We start from the raw sequence: 23,598 nt of genomic DNA, 5'->3' as shown, positions 1-23,598 counted from the left end.
CACCGTGCGACGTTTGTTTGTCGCTGCCGATTCTATCGCCGACATTTTATACCGCCGCTAATTATAATATTATACGCGCCGGTATTTTGTTCACCGTGCGACGTTTGTTTGTTGCTGCCGATTACCCACGCCGCTGTGGTATTCACCGTGCGACGTTTGTTTGTCGCTGCCGATTCTATCGCCGACATTTTATACCGCCGCTAATTATAATATTATACGCGCCGGTATTTTGTTCACCGTGCGACGTTTGTTTGTTGCTGCCGATCACACCGTTGTTATTCATTGGGTCAGAGCGTGCAGGGTGCCTGCCGCCGCCAACATTTTCGATCGCAGCCGTTTGTTGAATATAGTACGCCGAATTACCACCAAGGATTACACCCACTATCAAAGAGCCGAGGATTATTGTTATCAATCGCGGAGACAGTCAATTCCCGTCGGTTACGTGAGTCAATCCGATTATAACATATGTAGCTCGAAGAGCCAATATCATATAAAAGAAAATATTGTATTGAATACCATTATATAACTCATACCTAATATTGCTGTGGCTTGAATAAGCATAATAATATCATATAAAAGAAAATATTGTATGCGAACACTACAAATATTATAAATACATGTAATAATAAAAACACCTTATATATTTCAAAAAAGCAAATCTTGGTGTTTTTTTGTCGTTACACACTTCGCCATCAGTTGACAATTCGAGTTTTGACGGTTATCCGTTATCGTCATCTACCTATTTTGTATACTTTCTTTATAATCGTGTAATGTCTATCCTCAGTGTTTAATATTTAAATACCTGCTGTTTTCTGTTTGCTCTGTGACTCGTGTACCTACCTACTGGCTACAGCAGATGTACAACTGTGCAAGTTATACCAAGCATTAGGTACCAGAAAATATATTTTAGTATATTGTACCAATATCGTATTGGTATACCTACCTAACTTGCAACGACTACACACTAAAAATTACGATGGCTACAAAACAGGTAATTATATTTTTCAATTAATATAATAATAGTTTTAATTATAAATCTACTTATATCTACACATGTTTGAGTTATTTTTTTATTACCTATATTATATTTAAACTCTATATACATATCCCTTCATCCAACACATTATTAACTGTATGTATGTGTATATTTGAAGGCAGGTGTAAAAACAATTATTACCAATAATTACAATTTGGTACCTACCAAATATATTTATCATGATGAAATTGAGCATTATAACAGGACCAATCAATAGGCAATAATTAATATACATGTGTAATAAATACTAATTATTAATTTAATAGGTAATAGAATGACTAATGAGATACATTTAAATACCTATATAGTCCTATAAATTATTTAATTTGTTTCTATAGTCATGGACTATAGGTTTATTTGAGGAGGAAAACAAGTAGGGGAGACTGGCTTAATATGACATACCATTTTATAATTTAAAAAAATTTAATGAAATAATGTTAGTTAACACATGAAACATGAGCAGCATATTTGTATTTATATTATACACATAATTCTGAAGTCTAATTGTACATTTAATACAAACAAATTATTTTAATTCACTTTTTTTTAAATGTACCTACTATGTCATTTTACCCGGAGTGTCGGATAAAATGACATACGCAATTTATATAAGCAACCATTGTATACTTGTCAATAGAAATAAATTATAAAATTGTTGGAATGTAGGTAATAGTTAAATTTTTTTTTATTATTATAAACAACAAGACTGTAGTTATATATAAAATTCTAAAAAACATTATAAAAACAAATAAAATAATAGGTATTTACTATTTGGTAATAGAACATTAGTCTTCCTCACACTAATTCTATAAAAACATAATAAAAACAAAAAAATACTGTTGGTTAATACAACATAAGTCTTTCTCAGACTAATTCTATTAAAAACATAATAAAAACAAATAAAATATTAGGTATTTGGTAATAGAACATTAGTCTTCCTCAGACTAATTCTATTAAAAACATAATAAAAACAAATAAAATATTGTATGGCAGTAGAACATTAGTCTTCCTCAGACTAGTTCCATAAAAACATAATAAAAACAAGTAAAATACTGTTTGGTAATAACATTAAACTTCCTCAGACTAACTTTAGAACTTCAGTCTTAGTTAATTTTTAAAATTCAGTCTTCTTGACATAACTCACATTCAAAATATTTTACTCCAAAACCAATACCTGCACAGGCTGTGTGCGCCCAATTTTTATAGAAATTACAACGTATCCATGTCTCATTAGATTTGGAATGTTTGTATAAATCATTACAATAAAGACAAGCAACTTCTTCTTCATCATCATCATCATCACTTTCACTTTGAACACCGTCACCCTTTTCAGTTGGGAGATCTAAAAATAATTTGCGGTTTACTGGTCTTTTTGATTTTCTAATTACTTTTTCTTCTTGTTTCTTTTTTGTATTCTTAATAGGTGGATTCTTGATAACTGCATGAGTGTTTTTAGATTTGATTTTCATAGACTTTTTTAGTTCTTTAGCTTTTTTCTCATTTTGTTTTTCTTTTAATTGTTTTATGAGTGGGCTTTTTGTAAGCACTTGAGTTCCTGTAGATCTATTTTTATTTGATTTTCTGGGGCCAGTAAAGGAACAACTAGGCAAAGGTGAAATTTTTTGTATTATTTGAGAAATATTTTCAGTATTTAGGTTTGTTTCTGTGTTTAAACAACTAGGCATCGGTGAAAGTAATGATGATGAAGTCTGGAAATTTGTATCTATGTCTGCAACAGTCACATTATTTATATTATCTTCAGTATCTTCAGTACTTGGAAAAATTACTTCATTTTGTTCCTCAGAAAGTATATTTGTATCATTGGTAGGTTCTTCAAAATTCAAATTATTTGTTGTCAAGCTTGGAGCAAATAAATGGTCTGGAAAGATATCTGGGTTGTAAGGATTTAAACCACATGCTTGAAATGATGACAAAATATTCTTCATTGTAACTGTTTTTACATAAGCACGACCAAAAATGTTAGATATTTGATAGAGTCCAACTGTTCTGCCTGTATTAGCCTTTAACCAAATTTCTATTTCTTGGTTAAAATATACATCAAGAGGACCAAAAATACCAACATCCAAAGGTTGAAGTTGGTGTGTGCAATGAGGAGGTAGACAAAGTAAAACAACACCTGACTTTTTGGCAAGTTCAAGCGCTTCTACTGTTTTGTGACTTGAATGGCCACCTAGAAGTAATAACACTTTTTCTTCAATACTAGGTTTAACATTCCTTATAAAATGGTTCATCCATTCAATAAATAATTCCCCAGTCATATAACCGGTGTCCTGATACATTTTCAAAGTACCAGGAGGTGCTCCATCGTACAAATTAGCGTTAAATGTTTTTCTGGGGAAAATGAGAGCAGGGGGTACACATTGCCCAGCTGAACCTATACAACAAACCACTGTAACATGCTGTCCACGTTCAGCACTTGTTAATACACCTACTTGTTTTTTGCCCTTTTGAGCAAATATCTTTGATGGCTTTTGTACCGTTGTCAATGCAGATTCATCCATATTATAAATTTTGTCAACTGATATGTTTTCACTGCGCATAGTGTCAAAAAAAAGATTAAAAAATGTGTGTACCTGTGGCTTGTTAAAAGCTTGTGCTCTGGCAGCTGATGTTGGTTCAGGAGAACGTAATGATAGCTCTGGATTTCTTTTACGAAACCCAGCTAACCAGTCCCATCCTGCTTCTCTCTTTTCTTTATTAAAGTTATGTGTAATATGAGCTTCTTCGGCAAAATCATAAGCCAATTTCTTTACTTCTTTGACAGTCATTCCAAAAAATCTAGACTCCAAGTTTAAGATGTGGTCAACCAGTTTTTTTTCTACCATAGATGACAAACAACTTGGTCGACCAAGATGTTTCACTATTCCTTTTGCTATTTTATTTGTATTATGAAAACGACGACGAAGTGTAGCTTGAGGTACATTGAATTGTTTGGAAGCTTTAAGCCATCCCATTTCTTTATTTTGTACAGCGGATATAGCTTTCTTCATACTTTCTTCCGACCATGTTTGTCGTTCAGATTTTCTTGCATAGTGGGACACCATTCTCAACTACAGTGAATAAATTAAAAAAACAATTAATTATTATGATAATACCTATAAGCATAATAATCTATAATACCTATAATAAAATTAAAATATAAATAATATGTAAAAATGCACCATGGGTAAAATGACATACTGCTATGTCATTTTGCCTGATATCATACAAGTTTTTTTCAAAGTTTTTATGGGAAAAGTATTATAATAAGCTTATTTATAAAACAATTGTCGTATAGCTTACCTTTTTATGTTCAACTTCTAGCAAAAAAAATTGAAGGAACATAAAAATTTGTATTTTTGAATGAATTTTTAAAAATGATTAAAAAAAAAGTTGATAAGACACAAAACACATTTTTGTTAATAAATTCTCTGATAAGGTCAAAACTTGTGGTCACTGTATACAATCATATGTAGGTGATTATAAGACACTTATTTAAAGCGTCTTTGGTTCCTAATTATCAATAATTCTGATCAAAACATCAATGTGTCATATTACCCTAATATGTCATATTAAGCCAGTCTCCCCTACTCTGTACTTCCATCAAATTGGTTGATCCGGGTTGGTGAAAATGTATTTTGTCAATGGCCAAAAAAAAAGGATAACCGATTCAATGATTAAAATGGCAGAAAAGCCAACAAAAGAATGGACACTGTTTCCGGTAAAAGTTATTGAAGAATATCGTAAGTAATTTTAAGTACCTATCCACAACCTACCTATATAATATAATTCTATTTTTTAAATATATTGTAATATATTATAATCATAGACACACAGGGCTGTGATTTTTTAGGGGCCAAAGGGACTTATACCTGAATCATATTACCCATATATTTGTCATAAATAGGTACCTAAATTACCAAATTCAATTTTAGATAATAATATTTTTGACAAAAATTTAAAAAAAAAAATTAATAATTCACTATGTGCACTATGTAGTTTAATATTGTGTATATATAGCAAGGCTTCAAAATGTTATTTATAACGTTATATTTTTGAACAAAATTTCAATAAATAAAATTAATGCGTGTTGTTTATATTGTTGACTCTAGGGCCACTACTTGGTTTTAATATAATGGCAGCTAATCTCTCTTAAAATTATATTGGCAAGTTATTATAGCTATCAAGTTCTTTATATTGATTATAAATATAAAGAATACAATTATAATTTAGAAAATAAAAATTGTTTTTGTAGTATAATGCTTACTGTTAATAAATTAAAGATAGTAAAATAAATAAATTGATCTTGTTATTACTGTTGGCGACAAATGTTTTTTAATTTTATACTATGTCTAAATATTGTAAGGGCCGAGGCACTGTGTGCCCTGGATTGGTCACACTGCGCCTCGCGCCCAAACCGGCACGGTCGACCGCGACGGCGGCACGTCCCGGCAGTAGTAGGTAAAATATTCGTAGCGACCGCCGACCGGTGACACCGTTTTTTTGTCCCGCGTCCCCGGCGACCGTAACCGCATATAATAAATACCGTCGTATTAAACGTCTATATCTTCTTTTTTTAATTAATCAGATCCTGACCCGAGTCAAATATTTCAGAAGTGGAATATTTGCTAACATTACTTAATTAATGTTTTTGTCATTTCATTTTTAAAATGTATTACCGGGTGTAGCACAGAGAAACCTGACTTAACAGACACCTGTATATAACGGACATCTAGTGTCTATAACAGACAATTATTTAGGTCGTGACTGTCTATTATATACAGGTTTCACTGGACTTATAAATTATAATATAAAATTAATAGCACAGAATAGATGAAAATATTTTCTGGGCTATTTACAGTATGTACTTTGCTTTAGGATAGAGTATATACCTATTATAATTTGATAATTTACTTTTAATATATTTATTTAGGATTATTACTTTTTTTAATTTGTTAAATTTTTAGGAATTTTTAATCTGCAAATTGAATTTAATTAATACTGAGTATTTACTGTATTCTAGTTACTTATGAACAAGCTATCACAAGAGAAAAAAAATATTTTTACAAGCATCAGAGTCTGATAGAAGCTTAGGACGTGGAAAAAGGAAACGAAAAATGAAATTTAAAAAGAATGACAATTTAAATGATGACTTTGATGAAAGTGGTAAATTGAAAACTAAATTCCCTATATTTCTGTGCAGTGTTAGATATTTAATAATAATTAAGGTGATATGTTTTTTTATAAATTATTTTTAAAATATGGGTACCTTATAGCTTATTAATGAATAACAATTTTTTTCTTAGTCCTAACATAATTATTATTATTTAGAAAAATCAATAGGAGTCAATATTTTTATATTAGATAGTACCTATTATACGTTATAAATATTAATTATATTATATGTTATATAGATAGTAGTGCAGTACAAACACCGATAAAAATTTTAACTAACAAAGAAAATATGAAAGGTATATGTGTACCCTTCATGCAGAACGAGAATACATTATCAAACAATATTATTTCTGGTAGATATGAATATTATCACGTTTTTTTTTTTGTAACTAATTATTTTTATTTTTAAAATTTGAAATTGTACATTTATAAGATGCAATTGAAGTACTGAATTCTATTCCATCAAATATGAATATTCAATCATTTCAACTTCAGTTGGCTGAATGTGTCAGCAGACATCCATGTTTATATGACTTGAAAAATCCCTACTACAAAGATCAACAGATTAGAGATAATGTTTGGAAGTTAATAGCAGATACCTTTAAGAAAAGTGGTAAGTCATACCTAAATAATATATTAATGAAATATCAAAATTAATTGACAATTTATTGCGTACCCGTCAGTGTATAGTGATATAATTTAGTTTGTATCTAGAAAATTTATATTATTGACATCTGCATAATTATCTAGATTAAAATGTAATATTCTATCTTGATAATATTATCATGTAAACTTAATGTATACTTAGTAAGTCATCTGATATTTAGTTATTTTTGTGTCTGAACTCAATACTGATATAATATGTATTTAATATTTAGATATATTTTATATTGTTCATAGGCACCATGCATTGCCATATTGGGTAATGTTGGCAATATATTATTATAATGCATATTATGTCTATGGGTATTATAATAGATAGTGTGTATAGTAATAACTAATAACAAATATCTATAATCATAGAAAATAATAATTTCGAATATTTTGTTTTCTTAATAGAATATTCTAGAATATTCTAGAATAGAATCTTTAGAATACATATAATATACATAATATATAATATACGATAAGGAATCAGCGTTCGACGAGTGATTATTGTTTTTATTGCAACTTTTTATTGATATACCCACATTTTGCTTATTAAATAAAATGCTTGGAAAAATATTTTATCCATTATTGTACATGATTTATTTCGTATATATAAATAGTTTGTATTATGACGATAAGATAATATCTTAGTCCGTGCGTCGTGCTTTTAAGTACATATTAACCAATAATAATGTACAGACAGTCCAGCTATCCAGTTAAATAACCTAAAATAGTTTTATTTTGTACTTATTCAGTTTTGCTACGCGTCCGTCATATTTTGTCGTACTCACTACTCGACCCTATATAGTAATAATTCATAACTTGAAAATATTTCACTAATATCAAAATAATAATAGATATTTAAGTTTTAAACTGAAAGATAAAAACAAAATTAAATTATACATAAAATCGAAAAAAAATAAAAAAAATATTTAAAATCGAAATCATTTTATAATTAAATCGATATTCTGCTTCAATAAAAAAATCATAAAACGACTAAATCAATATTTTATTTTTAAATTGAAATCAGTAAAAACTAATATCGATAAGCAAACTTGAAATTAAAATCGAAAATGTTTATTTCGATTTCGAGCCCTGAAAAAAAACAATTTACAACCTTCAATTAAAATAAATGTTAGCACAAGTATTTATTAATTTATAATTATTATTACAATACAATACAATACAAGAACTAAGTTGAATAATAGTCATTTAGGTATCTTAACATTATATTTATATACCAACTACGTGACTAAGTGTAACTTAAATAATATGACGTAACTATAATACTATACTAATAATAATAACTAATACGTTTATTAATAATATAAGTACTAATAATAATATGTAATTAATATTTATAAACTATAATATAACAAGCTATTATGAAACTGGAATATCTAATTATTCTAATCTATTAATCGATTGGTGATTTTGCCACGGAACAGCTCCTTGTGGACTGTTCAAAAATTTATTAAATTCGTCCCTCACGAAAAAACCCTCAAAGTTAGCATATCCTTCTGTTCTTGCCAGTGACATCATATTTTCAGATGGTTGAGGTGTTTTATCATCGAAGTTATAATAATAGTAATTGGTATTCTCCAAGTAACGATCACGAAGTAAATTATGAAGGCAACATCCAGTCAACACTAAGTTATCAACCGTTTCTGTCTTTAGAGATATTGGCGTATAGAATACTCTGAAAATTTGACTTAGGAGCCCGAAACTATTCTCCGTAGTTCTTCTTGCCCGGGAAAGTCTGTAGTTGAATATGGTCTATTGATAATCTTTTCTTGCCTCAATCCTAGAATAAGGACGCATCATATGTCGGTCTAGGCGAAACGCCTCATCGCCAATATGTACAAACGGTAAAGATACATTTGAATCCGGCAGTTTTTCCGGGGAAGGAAAATATTCACCCGTTGAAATAATTTGAGAGATACTAGATTTATTAAAAATTCCACTGTCCCCTTCTTTGCCATAGGACCCAATGTCCACAAATATAAATTTACAATTAGCGTCCACAATCGCAAGAAGAACAATGGAAAAAAATCCTTGTAATTAAAAAATAAGCTACCGCTTTTTTTTGGAGAAAATATGCGGATGTGTTTGCCGTCTATGGCACCAACACAGTTTGGAAAATTCCATTTATGCCAAAAGTCATGAGCAATACGTACTAAATCTTCTTTTAATGGAGGCTTTAATAAGACTGGCGTTAGATGAGAACTTAAACTCTTTAAGACTAATTGTATTATACGTGTAATATAACTTTGAGAAATTCTGAATGAAAAAGACAATGACCTGAGCGATTCTCCCGTTGCCATATATCTATAAAAAAAAAGGCGTATCATGTTAATAGAATTTTTTTTAATTTAATTGACCGGGTTCGTGGTATTTCTGCCACATAACCTCGTATTAAAAATACTATTTAAAATAAATAATTATCCACTGTTTAAAATAAAATATTTATTTTGAGTTGGTTAAGCTGACGTACGTTACTTCAGCCCCCACATATTAATTTTCGAGAATTTTCTTTCGCCAATATTTAGTACGTTATTTGTTTGAATTTGTATATTAGTATATTTTAATGAATATTTAAATTATTATAATTTCAGTTGATGATAGTAAAAAGAGATGGAAGAATATGAAAGATACGTATAATAGAAATAAAAAGAATAGGAAACTAGGGACATGATCATCGACCAAAAATAAACAAACAAAATGGGCCTTGGCAGATACATTATCGTTTTTGGACGTATGTTCATACGAACGAACGTGAGTAATACATTATTATTTATTACTAATAATATATTTATTTAATTTATCATAATTAGGGCTCGGAGCTTAATGCACCTATATATTATTTGCTTATAATAGTGCAAATATGCACTTATTTTTTTTCACAATTTTCATAAATACAAATACTTAGAAATATTTTTATATTTTATGATTTGTACTTAATATTTTATAATTTATTATTTATTGTCAAATTTTCAAAATGTATTACTTTAAAAGCGCAACTAATTCCAAGCCTAATAATATGTATATTATTAATAAATAATATATAATAGTAATTAACACATAACTAACTATGTTTATTTTATGTTGAAGGGGACTGACTAATTTTAATCATACGAATGAAATGAATGATAGTGAAGAAGAGGATACTTTAGTAAATGTTGACGATAATAATTCAAATGATGTAAATTATGTACATGATTTTTCACACATATCTGCAACAGAAACCATTACAGAGGAAACTGAACTTGAAAATACTTTCACAACAGAAAAAAGAAAATTACTAAAAGAAAAGAGGCCTACTAAAAAAATTAAACAAAATGAAGAATTAGTGTCATTGTTCAATAGAAATAATGACGAAAGGCAACAAATTTTAAACGCTTTAAATAAAGTTGAGGAAGATGAGGACCCCATTGCTTTATTTTTTAAAACAATTGCTTCAACCGTAAAATCGTTTCCTCAACATTTAAAAATAAAGGCCAAAAAAGAGGTGTTCAACATAATAACGGATTTGGAAATAGAAAATAACAGTAGTACATCGACATCAAACAAAAGTATTCAGTCAGCAAGCAGCTTATTTTCATCTCCAAATCCTAGCATACAGTCATCGTCACACTCAGGATTCTCAACGTATAATCGTCCAAGTCAATATATTTTTCCAGAGACTGGTGGTCGTCAATCTGAAAATTGGACTCAACCGTTTGGTGAACAAAATTATGAACACTTCAATATGACGATAGCCAATATGAGTAAATTAAATATGAAAAAATCTTTTTATTCATTATTTTAAGTATTTATTTTTATTTTATGGTTTGTTACACAGTTTCAATTATTTTTATTGTTTCTACTAAAGGATAAATTTTTTGTTTTTTTTTTCATATATTCACAACAATGATATTCGGGGGTTCGAAAAAGTGCTATTAATTATTAATTGTTATTTTTTTTATACGGCATTGTTAATTTTTTATTGAACGAGAAGTTGAATTTCATTTATTATTAATAAAAATGTTTTTATACACAATATTTAAAAATTAATATTACATAGGTACCTACTATAAATGATAAGTTATATTATAACATATTATGTAACATTACCTCAGCGTGACTGCTAGTTTTTCAGCAGCAGTTATTGGTTTTTTAACTTTGATACTTGGGTTAGTTGTTATGTCTTCCTCGACTAGATTCAATATGTAATTAAATTGATCCCAGCTTAACCTAAAAAATTCCCGGAATTTAGTTTCGTCTCGCCATAAATGTTTTTCTATCAGGACACTGAAAAATCCTTCAGCTTCCCTGGTTAAGTATATTTCATGCACTTCATTTTTTTTATTTGATAGTACGTGTTTTATGATGGCTTGTTCTTCTTCTACTTCTTGTAAAAGAAGTAGTTTTACGATTAATTTTTGTTAAGGACATAGTAAAACTAAAGGTAATAACTAAACTGGTATTATTTGAAAACACTCAATAATATATAAATACACTGTATAACCGTTCCAAACAAAGGACTTGATACAACTGCGTGGCACCCACGTGGCTACGTGTCTAATTCTAGTCCTATATAGTGTTAGCCGCGCGACTCCTGACGCGAACATAGGAATCAATATTGGATCGCGCGGCCAAAATTCAAATCACGCCGCGTTGGCCACGCGGCTCTAGACGCGTGCATAGGAATCGCACCTTGAAAGTGCCAATAAGTCTCAAAACCTTTAAAGCAATAATATTAACCAAATCAACAATAAAATAATTATTTCTTTTAATTTCTAAATAATTGAAGGGTGGGCGGGAATAACGTGCTATCTAGCAATTCGTAAATTGTTCAGTAACAACTAAAAACAAAAATGTATTATAATGTTTATTATACCGTTTCTAAGTTTGTACACGATGTTTGTTTGTTATATTTGTCATTATTTAACCTTATTACTATATGTAGCTGGAACGATGGTTATAATTCTAACCGGTATATAATATAACTGGTATAATATGATACTATATATAAAATATAGGTAGGTACTTACATTTATGAAACAACTGATGACTGAGACTAATGAGTGTTGAAAACAAGCTAGAGTAAATATACTGAAATAGTGAAATATCAAATGAGTAAAATGACAGTATTAGGGGTATTAGGTATAATGAAAAATAATATCGACAGCGGTCCGTGGTAAAAACCAAAAATAAATTATACTCGCTACACGCTAGTCGCTAAACAGTTAATACAATACAACAAGATGCAGACGACCGACGCGACTCGACGCGGCACGGACGAACAGTTCACAACGCGCGACAATAATAATTTTGTCTCGTGCGTCAAGGAGGTACCGATGATCGGAGATAACATAATCGAAATAACCATGTTCATAGATCATAGATAATAGATATTTTATATTTTACCATTGATTTCTTTAGCCATGTACTAATATGTATCTGCACTCTGCAGTGGCGTACAGCGTTGAGCGTACTGGTGCGTAATATATTATATTATAATGTACTTATCCATAAATTAAATTAAATCCTATCCTATTATAAATGCGAAAATCTGTTACTTTGTTACTCTTTCACGTAAAAACTAATGAATGGATTTTAATGAAACTTTACAATAATATAGCTTATACATCAGAATAAGCTGACATAGGCTACAAATCACACCCCTAGGTCATACCAGGGTATGTGCTCAAACGGGGATTTAGATACCTATTTAAGGTGGACATTTTTGTTTATAAATGGTTGCCATGGGTTTTAAAGTTATTATAATAATAAATATTATTGGTTGCTGTGAAAAAAAAAAAACAATTAATCAATCACGGATTTTGTTTTCTATCTACACTAATGTACAAACAGCACGGGGTCCCCGATCTACCGCTGGTAGATAGCCTACCTGATAATGTACCTACCTACTGCTGCGATTGAGAATTTTTATTCCGGGCAACGGAAAAGATAAGATAAATTTTGAACACCATACTACACTGAATAACGAATTGAACGAAGTTTGAGTCATATATAGAGTTGATACATTTAACGGGTAATTAAGTGCACGGGATCAGCTAGTAAAATATATAATAATATAATAAAGATGATACAAATACTAACCAAACCGAACCAACCTACAATAACTATTGTAACAATTGTTACCTAGGTACATCATTACTTATATTTTATAAACATAATAATATATGTACAATAGTCAACATACACATAGTATATATAATAATATGTACCTAGGTATCTATTATTTACAATAATATACTGTTTATATACCTACTGGCTACTATTAATATATTATATTATATTTATATTACTATATATAAATATAGGTACTGTATATATTATTAATACAGCGATTACCGTTACGCGCACCTGAACTCTGAGACAATCCTACATTTTGGTATACTTTGCTCGTTAAGCGTCGATTACACTGAGCGAATTTATTCCCTAATCGCTGGCGAATTAACTAGCTTCGACTAAAGTCAAGGGTGGATACAAGGGGGGGGCAATAGGGGCAATTCCCCCCCCCCCCGTTCACATAAAAAAAGTATTAAATATTCGATTTTGTAATTGTGACTAAAATTTTGTTCGTGTAAGTTATTGAGAGAGGGTCGTAATTGTATTTACCATGAAAATTTAATTATTTTTCCATTGAAAATTGTCAATTATTATTTTATTTTAATATAGTGATCACGGCATCCGAGGCGCAACATTTTATGTACAAACAGTTATTTATGGGGTTTGAGCCGGTTTGACACAATACACATACAAATTTATATAATATTACTTGCTATATTATTCTACGATTTTTCAATAACATCAGTCAACAAGTTGATCTATTTTTAAATTATTATGCCGTACTACAATGGTTTTACCGCCTCGTTGCTTGCCGTTAGTGCGTCCGGCGTCGTCGACCGCCGTAACGTTCATAAGTCATAATAAAATAATTTTGTTTTTATATGTATTACTATATATAACCAATAACCATATTACGATAATAATCTGTATTAATACTATAATAATACCATAAAAATATATTGACACAGTCGAGTATGAGATAGCGCATTCGTGTCCGTACGAGCGTACACTCCACATACGACGTTCCAGTAGAATTTGTACACTACACCAAAGAAACATATTACTGTAACGAACCAACTACTTCAGCTCAAATAATGGAAGTGTTTTGAAATAAATTAACAAGTTGACTTTATGAGTTATGTAGATTTATTTGTAATTTAAACGTAAATATTCTAAGTCCAAAATAATTAACTAATAACTTGGTAAACGAGATGTGACTTAATAATTGACTAGGTGGTTTCTCTGCTGGTGCTCGTCTGATGGACACTTGTCCATCGACGTACCTCGTCGGTTATTCCTAATAGCTCCCTCCTATGGCATTTTTAGTATAAAAACGGTATATCTCTGCGTACTCCTGAGGTCACCTTTAGACGTCATTCGTATAATTATGTTATTTTAGGAGTATATATTTTGTACAAAGTCATGATCTTTTACGCTTATTATAATATTCGTCTTTCCTAGAATATGGATAATGCGTGCATATGCTTATCACGTGTTGTGCGGTACCGTTGATGTTATTACTATTAGGCTTTCCGGGATTACTGATATTACTACTATTAGTTTTATCGATGTATGCCGCCCGGGGTTACGTGCTCCCTGCAGCATTTATGTCTATTATTGAATATATCATTATTATTATTATATACGTAGTCACAGCTCGTTACACCTCATCGCCCTTTCAAAGGTTTTTGTAGGGCTACAATTTGTAGAACTACAAAAATCTTTAAATGTGTACATGAAAGAAAGTTTACATAAAACAATGGACAACATACATAATTACATAGTTCATAAGTTTACAATAATATTATATATAAATTATTAATTATTGTCATAACGATAATTTACATAATTTCTTTTCATGACATAATGGTTTTTCATTTTACATAAATTTCTTTTTTTTTTTTTACATATTACATTTTCATTACATAACAATATTTTGTTTTTCATAACATAACAGTATTCTTGTTTTCATAACATCACAATTTTCAATTACATAACAATATATATTTTTCATCTTATATAATATAACTGTTTCATTTATATAATATAGTAATGTTCATTTTTCATAGTATAATAATTTTAATATAAAAATTTCTTTAATACATTTTTTTTTTAAATTTAATACAATAATATATGATTAGTAAATTGTTTATGATTAGATTCTCATTAATTACAATAATGTTTGTTAATCATAATATTTCACAAATGATATAATATTTAAAATCTCCTATAGCATTATAGACCAATATAATCATGGGCGTCACTAGAGTCCAAATTCTAGGGTAGCAAAGTTTATTTTTAGAAAGTGAAAAAATAATTTTTTATAGGTTTAATCGTTATTTTGTACAATAAAAATGCATATGTATATTTAAAATTTTGATTGAACTATATTATTTTTTTTAACTGTTACATTAATTAAAAACAAATTATATACATTAGAAAACATTAGATACAAACATATATTAAATGTATCAGTACTCAAATATTTATTTTAAATTAATTCGACGTTTGTTGTCAGCACAAAATTTGTCGATAACTGCATCTTTATTTACTTCTTTATCTTTATGTATATACAATAAACCTAAGTCACTTAATCTTGTTTGGCCCATGGTTGTTCTTAAGTAATTTTTTAATCTTCTTAAGCACGAAAAGCTTCTTTCGCACGATGCACTGTTCATTGGTATAGTCAAAAATAATTTAAATACATCTACTAATATAGGGAAATCACTCCCAACTTCAACTTTTTTTATATATGCTAATTTATTTTCAAAGTTAACTTCTTTTTTCAAACTGATAAACATTCTATTGAAAATAATTATTTCAGACTTCAATTCATTTACATCAAATCTATATACTGCACTAACTTCCTGAATATCAGATAAATCAGGATTCTCATTAACTAAAATGTTGTTTATTGAGTTTAAAATCTTTAAATCATTTTCATTAAACTTGTCTTTTATTGCTTGTGTGATTGTGTCAAGAATTAAATAATACATTTCTATTCTATAAAAATCCTTGACATCTGTAAACTCTGGATGAATTGAACCACCACCAATTTTTTTAACTGGTAAACTTCTTTTGCGAGGCATCTTAGGTGATAGGAAATCATAACTATTGACTATCTCTTGCGTGACCTTCCAAATTTCATTAAATGCATTTTCAGAGCGATACTCATTTAATTCATCAATAATTTTCTGTGACATAATATTGACTGTGGCATAATTTATCGATGGAGATTGTAAATACTTTGAAAGTATATTAGTTTGTTCCATTATTTTATTTAAAGTGTACAAACAAAATACAAACTGAAATGTCTGAATATTATTCAATAAACTACTAGCATCTGATCCATGTAAAGAGTCATTTTCTGAAATTGTTTCTAATGTTTTTAGTATAACTGGCAATGTTTTAATAACTGCTTTTATTGATTCTATGCGGCAATTCCACCGTGTGTCACTTAAGGATTTTAATTTATTTTTTCCATTAGAAGATGTTTCTAACATTATTTGAACAAAAATACTGTATCGTTTTGATGAAGCACCTATAAATGAATACAATGATTGAAGAGTACCAAATGTGTTTCTCACATGAGGTATTACTTTAGAAAGATCTACAAGACATAGGTTAAGAATATGAGCGTAACAATGAACGTATACAGCTAGTTTATTTTCATCACGAATTCTTGCCTGGACCCCACTGTAAGAGCCACGCATTGATGCAGCGCCATCATAACATTGGCCTCTTATGTTGTTAATACTCAAACCATTTGATAAGATTACTTCTTTTATTAAAGTAGTTAATGACTCTCCATCTGTTGATGCTGTTCGATAAAATCCTAAAAATACTTCATGAGGTTCCAATGTTTTCGAAACATATCTTACACATACTGACACTTGTTCGTGTCTAGCAAGATCTTGCGTTTCATCTACAATTATGCTAAAAATAATGGCTTGTTGAATATCATTAATAATAGAGTCCTTGATATTTTTTCCCATATAATTGAGAAACATATTGGTGTAAGGAACACTAACATAACGAAAAGTTTTCTCTTTTTCAATAAAGAAACGATTTATAATGGTATTATCTTTAGCTCTCAAGTTTAATAATTCTAAATAATTGCCCTTATTTAATGATGATTCATCCTCACGATGACCTCTAATACCAATCCCTTGTCTTCCACAAAATAGTAGACTGTCAAGAAGATTTGATAAGTACATTCTATTTTCTGCTAGTTTGGCTGGTATGGTCCCGTATTCAAACTTAATAATTTATATGCAATATTAACACCTTTGGCAGGATCACGATCATATAAATTTGTATCCAATACCACAGAGGTATCACTTTGCTCTAAAAAATAAATTTAAAAACTTATTTTAATTTAATATTAGCAAAATTAATAAATAAATAAATAACAAATCATTTTAAGTTAAAGAAATAGGCGCCAAATGTGTTATTCAACAAAACTGATCAATTTTTTATAATCTTAATACAAATAAATAACTAAAATACTACATAATATATACATGCATTGAATGTTTATATATTTAACTACATTATATATAAAGCATTAACTACTAGTTTAGTAAAGCAGTTAGGTAATGCATGAAGTTACACAATTGATTAAGTAATACAGTTTACACATATTTATAGAAAAACGCCACTGTCCACTGGTATTTGTACTTTATTAATAATTTACTTAACACTGAGTAGTGGGTACTTACCCGTTACATTATTATTCATACCTCAATAACTATTTGCACATAAATGTCTAACTAGCAAGTTATGTCCACAAAAAAAAAAACCTGGATAGGTAAGTATATCCAACGACCAACAACAATGACACAAACGACAAACAAGTTATAATATAACAAGTTTCTGCAATTGTACCAGTAGATTCTATAGCTGTTATTGTAACTGAAGTTGAGGAACTTGCATGTAATAGATCATCAGGACAGGATTGTTCAATGAATGTTTCTGATTGTACATCTAACAAAATAAACAAATTAAACATAAACAATTTAATATTAGTACATAATACATTTTAGTATAATTAGTTATAACACAGAACAGTATAAAGTATTTTAGCAACTTACCATTGCTGACGATTGTATCATTTGTTTCATCTTTGCCAGGAGATGTCGATTTTTTAGTGAAATATTGGTGTAATGTTTTTTTTGTTTTTGTTATTTTACCCATACTGTTCTAAACAGAACAATAGCGTTTTTCAAAAATTAAAAAATAGATAATAATCTTTAAGCTTTTGAAATTTTAAGCACGAGTCCAAAATTCACAATTTACACTGTAAGTCTGTAACAATAATACAGAAACAACAAACGAGACAGCTCAAGCATAACGCTCGGGTAATCATATGAGATAGAATATAGATTATTGATAACAAGACGTATTGTATGAAAACCGCTCTTTTGATCTAGCATATATGACACACGGGTCACGGACAATAGCCAATCAGAAAATATCATGATAACTGGCTAACCTTTTCGTTTTAGAACTTGATATGACGTATATTATATACACCACGGTTAAAGAGGGACATTTCATATTGTTCCGCAAAACACTTGTTCCAATGGACTTTTGTTCCACAAAATACTTGTTCCAAACGTGGAACAAGGGTTTTGTGGAACAAATGTCCATTGGAACAAATGTTTTGTGGAACAAAAGTCCATCGGAACAAATATTTTGTGGAACAAAATCTCTCGGAACAACAGTCTAGTTACTAGTTTGGTGGAGGATCACTACCTTTTGTTCCACAAAACTTATGTTCCACGATATATTTGTTCCACATTAACTAAGGTCCACATTTTACCTTTTGTTCCACAAAATATTTGTTCCGAAGGACTTTTGTTCCGCAAAACATTTGTTCCTATGGACTTTTTTTCCATAAACCATTTATACTAATACACTTTGTCCCACGAATATTTGTTCCAAACGTGGAACAAGTGTTCTGTGGAATATATATTCATGGAACAAAAGTAAGTCCATCGGAACAAAAGTAGATGGAAACAGATATTTTATGGAACAAAAGTCCAATGGAACAAATGTTTTGCGGAACATAGTTTATTTGGGACAAACTACGTCTTGCTCAATGCCCAACCACCTCATATCATAATATAATTATATAATAATCTGGTATCACACTATCACAATATATACCACAATATTGTATTCATGTCTCATAAGTCATAAGTCATAATTTCTATTTTCTAACATTTTTTTTAAATGTAATGTCTGACATATATTAATATATTTGGACTTTGTATAATAATATACATAATTATTTAAAACTGTAAATAAAAAATTATAATTTTCCTAGTGTCAACTGCACAACTCAAATACTTAATGTATCAATGTGCCAACTGACATATACATATTGTACGCTTAGGGGGGTGGGACACCCCCTAGAACCCACCTTTGGGACAGCCCTGACCTACCCAGACATACAGTATACACAATGATAATTTCAATATATTTAGGCTAATCATTTTTAGCGTGGTTATATTAAGCGTCGTCACTTTAAATTAATAAGTAATAGATAGGTACCGTTAAAATAATATCGTACATTCGTACTTACTTAACATGATTTTACATATTATCAATAGTAGTATGTAAGTACATTACATTTGTATATTCACAGTTCGTTAGTTTTTTTCTCCGCCGTAATTACACCATGTCCAAGGGGGACGTTCGCCTCTGAGTACATCGATTTTACCGTATACACACCACGGGGAGATTACACAGTCGTTGTCCACCTATTTCCGCCTCGCACACAAATATTTACCGCATACACATTATTTTTTTTTTTTTTTTTTATCCTTTGAAACTCGATTCATCAAACCTTACTAGTTTACTATAAAACTGAAATAATTATTCCAAGTAAATAACACAAATTATTTCAGTTCTATAGTAAGGTTTGGTGAATCGAGTTTACATATAGGATGAAAAAAAAATGATTGATGTGTATATGGTAAATATTACTGTGTGAGGTGACAATAGGTGGACGACGACTGTGTAATCTCCCCGTGATGTGTACTACGGTCAAATCTATGTAGGTACCTACTCAGTGGCGAACATTCCCGCTTGGACATGTCGACATGGTGTAAAATTACCGCGGTTCGTGGTGAAAAAACGAACGAACTATAAGCAGTGTTGAAAAAATACTTTTTAAAAGTATTTAAGTAATTACTCAAATACTCTTATTATAAAGTATTTAAAATACCATCCAAATACTATAAATAGTAAAGTATTTGAAATAATCTTCAAATACGAAAAAAAAATTCTTTTTACTTTTTAGTGCTGAAATAATATGTAATAATCAAAAATTTATTAATTGCATTTTAAAAACATGATTTTTTCAATAATCGAAATTCTGATCAGTCATGTTAGTTGCACCACAACAATGAACTTTTCTCTACAAATCTAAACTATAATAATGTGTATTTGGATATCTCATACCGCCGTCGACGATAAACGATAATGATAATTATTGATAAAAATTATTTTGGTAAATTGGTAGTAGTACCTACTAATAATTACCAAGTAATAATATTTTCGTATAGGAAATAATTATAAAGTATAAACTATAAAGTATAATAGCCGATAAGCAGAAGATTTTTACATATTATATATTTTGTTATTAACTTAAGGGGCCTCGCTACTATCATTATTTAAGGGGCAACATTTAGGCAATTTCTAATCTAGTCATTGCCGACCGGGATCTATGTGTTAGTTGTAAATGATTTATGATTATTAGTGTTACTTAGTGAAATTACATGCGGGTATCCTCACTCGTACGCGCATGGAATGTCAATCACTCGATAATCATATCAATTTCACTACACGAATTTTACAAAAACATACATTTGTTTCAACAAAATTAAAGTTAGTTAACATTGGCTGATTTTGATTCTGAAAAATATTTAAATTCAGCAGAAAAATGTCTGTAGATAGTACGAAACATTTTCCGTTTTTATTAGTAATTTTAATTTTAACGATGATTCGAAAAAGTTGATATTTTTAAGTTTTCAATTACAATTCACAATAATATAAAATTTAGTTTTAATTTATTTTTAAGTGCTTCGTAAGATCTATAGACAATTTTCTGGTGAATTCAATTTTTTTTTCAGAATCAAAATCGGACAATGTTAACTAACTTTAATTTTGTTAATACTTTAGGTCTTTTCAGCTAAAATTGAAGGCAGTAGCGAGGCCCCTTCCCTCGAGGGGACGTCTCACCCGGATGTGTTGTCACCGTCTTACACACGTACGACATACCAAATTTTCGTTTGCTTGTTTCAATAGGGTATTGTCAGTTTTGATATTAGAGTGAATCGACCTACTATCAAACTTTTAGGTAACAACATTATCTGTGTTCTCTCGTTAGTTTTTTACGATATTTTAATTTTTAAGTGATTTATGAACATTTTAGAATATGAATACTTTACATACCCATAACTCACTTAAAAATTAAAATGTAATAAAACGGTTGTTTAGATAATAATCTTACCTTTAGATTTTATAAGAGGTCAATTTTATTTACTCAAATTTTTAAATTAACGGAGCTACATTTGTTTTGCTGAGCGTAAAATTTGCTATGTTATGTACTTGTAAGACGGAGTCAACACATGCGGATATCACGTCCTCTTAAAAGTGAATAGTCTTATAAGTTATAATATACCTAATATTGTAGCGTATGTACTAAACAAATGAAGACATGGGAGCAACAACAAGAAGACATCTCCAATTAATAAATTGTTTGTATACGTTATATGTAGCAAACACTTACACCTATTATAGCCTACAGTGGCTAGTAACCAATTATCAGAATAAAATTTGTATGATTTCAAAACCAAAAAATAAAACTCGGAATCGGAGATGCGACTATGCGAGAGATGTCTAATTATTTATAAATTATAATATATATTATGTATTATACAGTATGTATATATATTATGGAATTATTCGCGTAATAAATTAAATATTTTTAGTGTAAAAACAAGTCATCTCCATATTTTATAATATGATATCTCTGTATTTAACATTCAGATTTTTCTGGTTATTGCACCAAACGACGCAATTTGTTTTCTTAATAATTTATTAATGACAATTTAATGTGCAATAAAAAACTAATTTTTACCAAAATATGGAGATGTCCTATTGTTGCCATAGGCGCAACTAGGGTTAAAATTCTGGGGGGGCTTACAAAACTATTTATTTAAAATAACCCATAGGGGGATTATATCTAAATTAATAAGGGATATTTTGGAGGGGCTAAACATAAGTCGGGGTGGGGGGGGGCTAGTTGACCTAATAAATTTGTTGCTCTGAGTTCTTCAAATTATATATATCCAATATATTATTGTTATCAAGTAGTAAAATGGTTAGGTGAGGTACTGGTAATGATAATAGGTAAAAAGACATTAACATATTATGTTTACATTTTTTTGGAATATAATTGCCTTTGTGCGGAAAGCATTCCATTTTTTTTATAGGCATATGGATTGCTTTAACCAATGGCTCACATCAAAAAGTACTGTGTCTATGTAGATGTGTACTGTAGTGGACAGTGTATTACTATTTAATATTTACTGGTTTATCTTAATCATTAATATAATATTAATGAAAAGAGTTATTTAGGTATAAACTTTATTATTATAATTAATAAGATGTGTTAAAAAACGTTTCAAGTATTGATTATTGTAGATTTAAAACTTATAACTTTTAAGATCGTAGAATTTTTGTAAAAGGTAGTAGTATGTATTTTTTTGTTCACAGCCAGCTCTTCCACGGTACCTAACTAAAATGTTTCAAGCGGGAATGTCTCCCTTAGAGCACTCCGATTTACCGCGTGATACAATACGGTGATTACACACTCATTGTCCACCAAATTTCCGCTTACATAAAAATATTTACCGTGTACACACCAAATTAATTTTACCTTATATAGTTATTATAAAACTGAAATAATTATTTCAAGAAAAGCACACAAAATAATTGAATAAACTTTTATAATTGTTATAATTCATTTTTCATCTCAATCATCTAAATTAATAATTTATAAGCTTTTAAAAATGCTATAAATAATGGACATAAGGCATTCTAAATGAGTTTACTAAATATTGATCCATTTTGAAAATTGTTGACTAAATGTGCATTTTTGAATGGCTTTTGGTCATAGCTATATTGTTAAAAGTTACCCGACTTCGTAATTTTTTTCTACTTATATAATATACAAATGACTTGTCCCGACGCCTCTAAGGCTAAACAAGAATGGGAAACGTAGTTGTTGCCGTCCGTTTGCGGATGAGATGACTGATTAATCATTCTCACATGACAAACATAGGATAAATATACTCGGGTAAATGTATAGTTTATCGCAAGGAAATTTGAGAAAGGTGAATATTTTCAGAAGTACTTTTCTAGAACCCAGTTATTTCCAGTTCCAAAATACAAACCAAAACTGAATATAATTAATATCATGATAAGAAAATTCCTTTTATCAATCGATGATAGTGAATTTTTTAGTGAACCATTTATACAATATTGTTCCGGGACATTTCATATTGTTCCGCAAAACACTTGTTCCAATGGACTTTTGTTCCGCAAAACATTTGTTCCAATGAACATTTGTTCCACAAAACTCTTGT

The 23,598-nt window shown here is 29.5% G+C and overlaps 2 protein-coding genes and 1 pseudogene across 2 annotated transcripts; 1 reads left to right on the top strand and 2 right to left on the bottom strand.

Annotated features, from left to right (window-relative positions):
• Positions 1-2,157: 2,157 nt before the first annotated feature.
• Positions 2,158-4,101, bottom strand: LOC132933235 (uncharacterized). The gene has a single exon (XM_060999547.1). The coding sequence runs from the start codon at positions 4,099-4,101 to the stop codon at positions 2,158-2,160; it is 1,944 nt and encodes a 647-aa protein (XP_060855530.1).
• A 617-nt stretch (positions 4,102-4,718) lies between these two features.
• Positions 4,719-10,630, top strand: LOC132933234 (transcription factor Adf-1-like; annotated as a pseudogene).
• A 4,793-nt stretch (positions 10,631-15,423) lies between these two features.
• Positions 15,424-17,154, bottom strand: LOC132933233 (zinc finger MYM-type protein 1-like). The gene is made up of 2 exons (XM_060999545.1): positions 16,275-17,154; positions 15,424-16,148 (listed from the first exon to the last, which is right to left on the bottom strand). Exons 1-2 carry the CDS (start codon positions 17,152-17,154, stop codon positions 15,424-15,426), a joined length of 1,605 nt encoding a protein of 534 aa, XP_060855528.1.
• Between the last annotated feature and the right edge of the window lie 6,444 nt (positions 17,155-23,598).

Source organism: Metopolophium dirhodum, chromosome 1 (genome assembly GCF_019925205.1).
Source record: "Metopolophium dirhodum isolate CAU chromosome 1, ASM1992520v1, whole genome shotgun sequence".
In the NCBI taxonomy this organism is placed as follows: domain Eukaryota; kingdom Metazoa; phylum Arthropoda; class Insecta; order Hemiptera; family Aphididae; genus Metopolophium; species Metopolophium dirhodum.
This window is presented reverse-complemented; position numbering and strand designations above follow the sequence as displayed.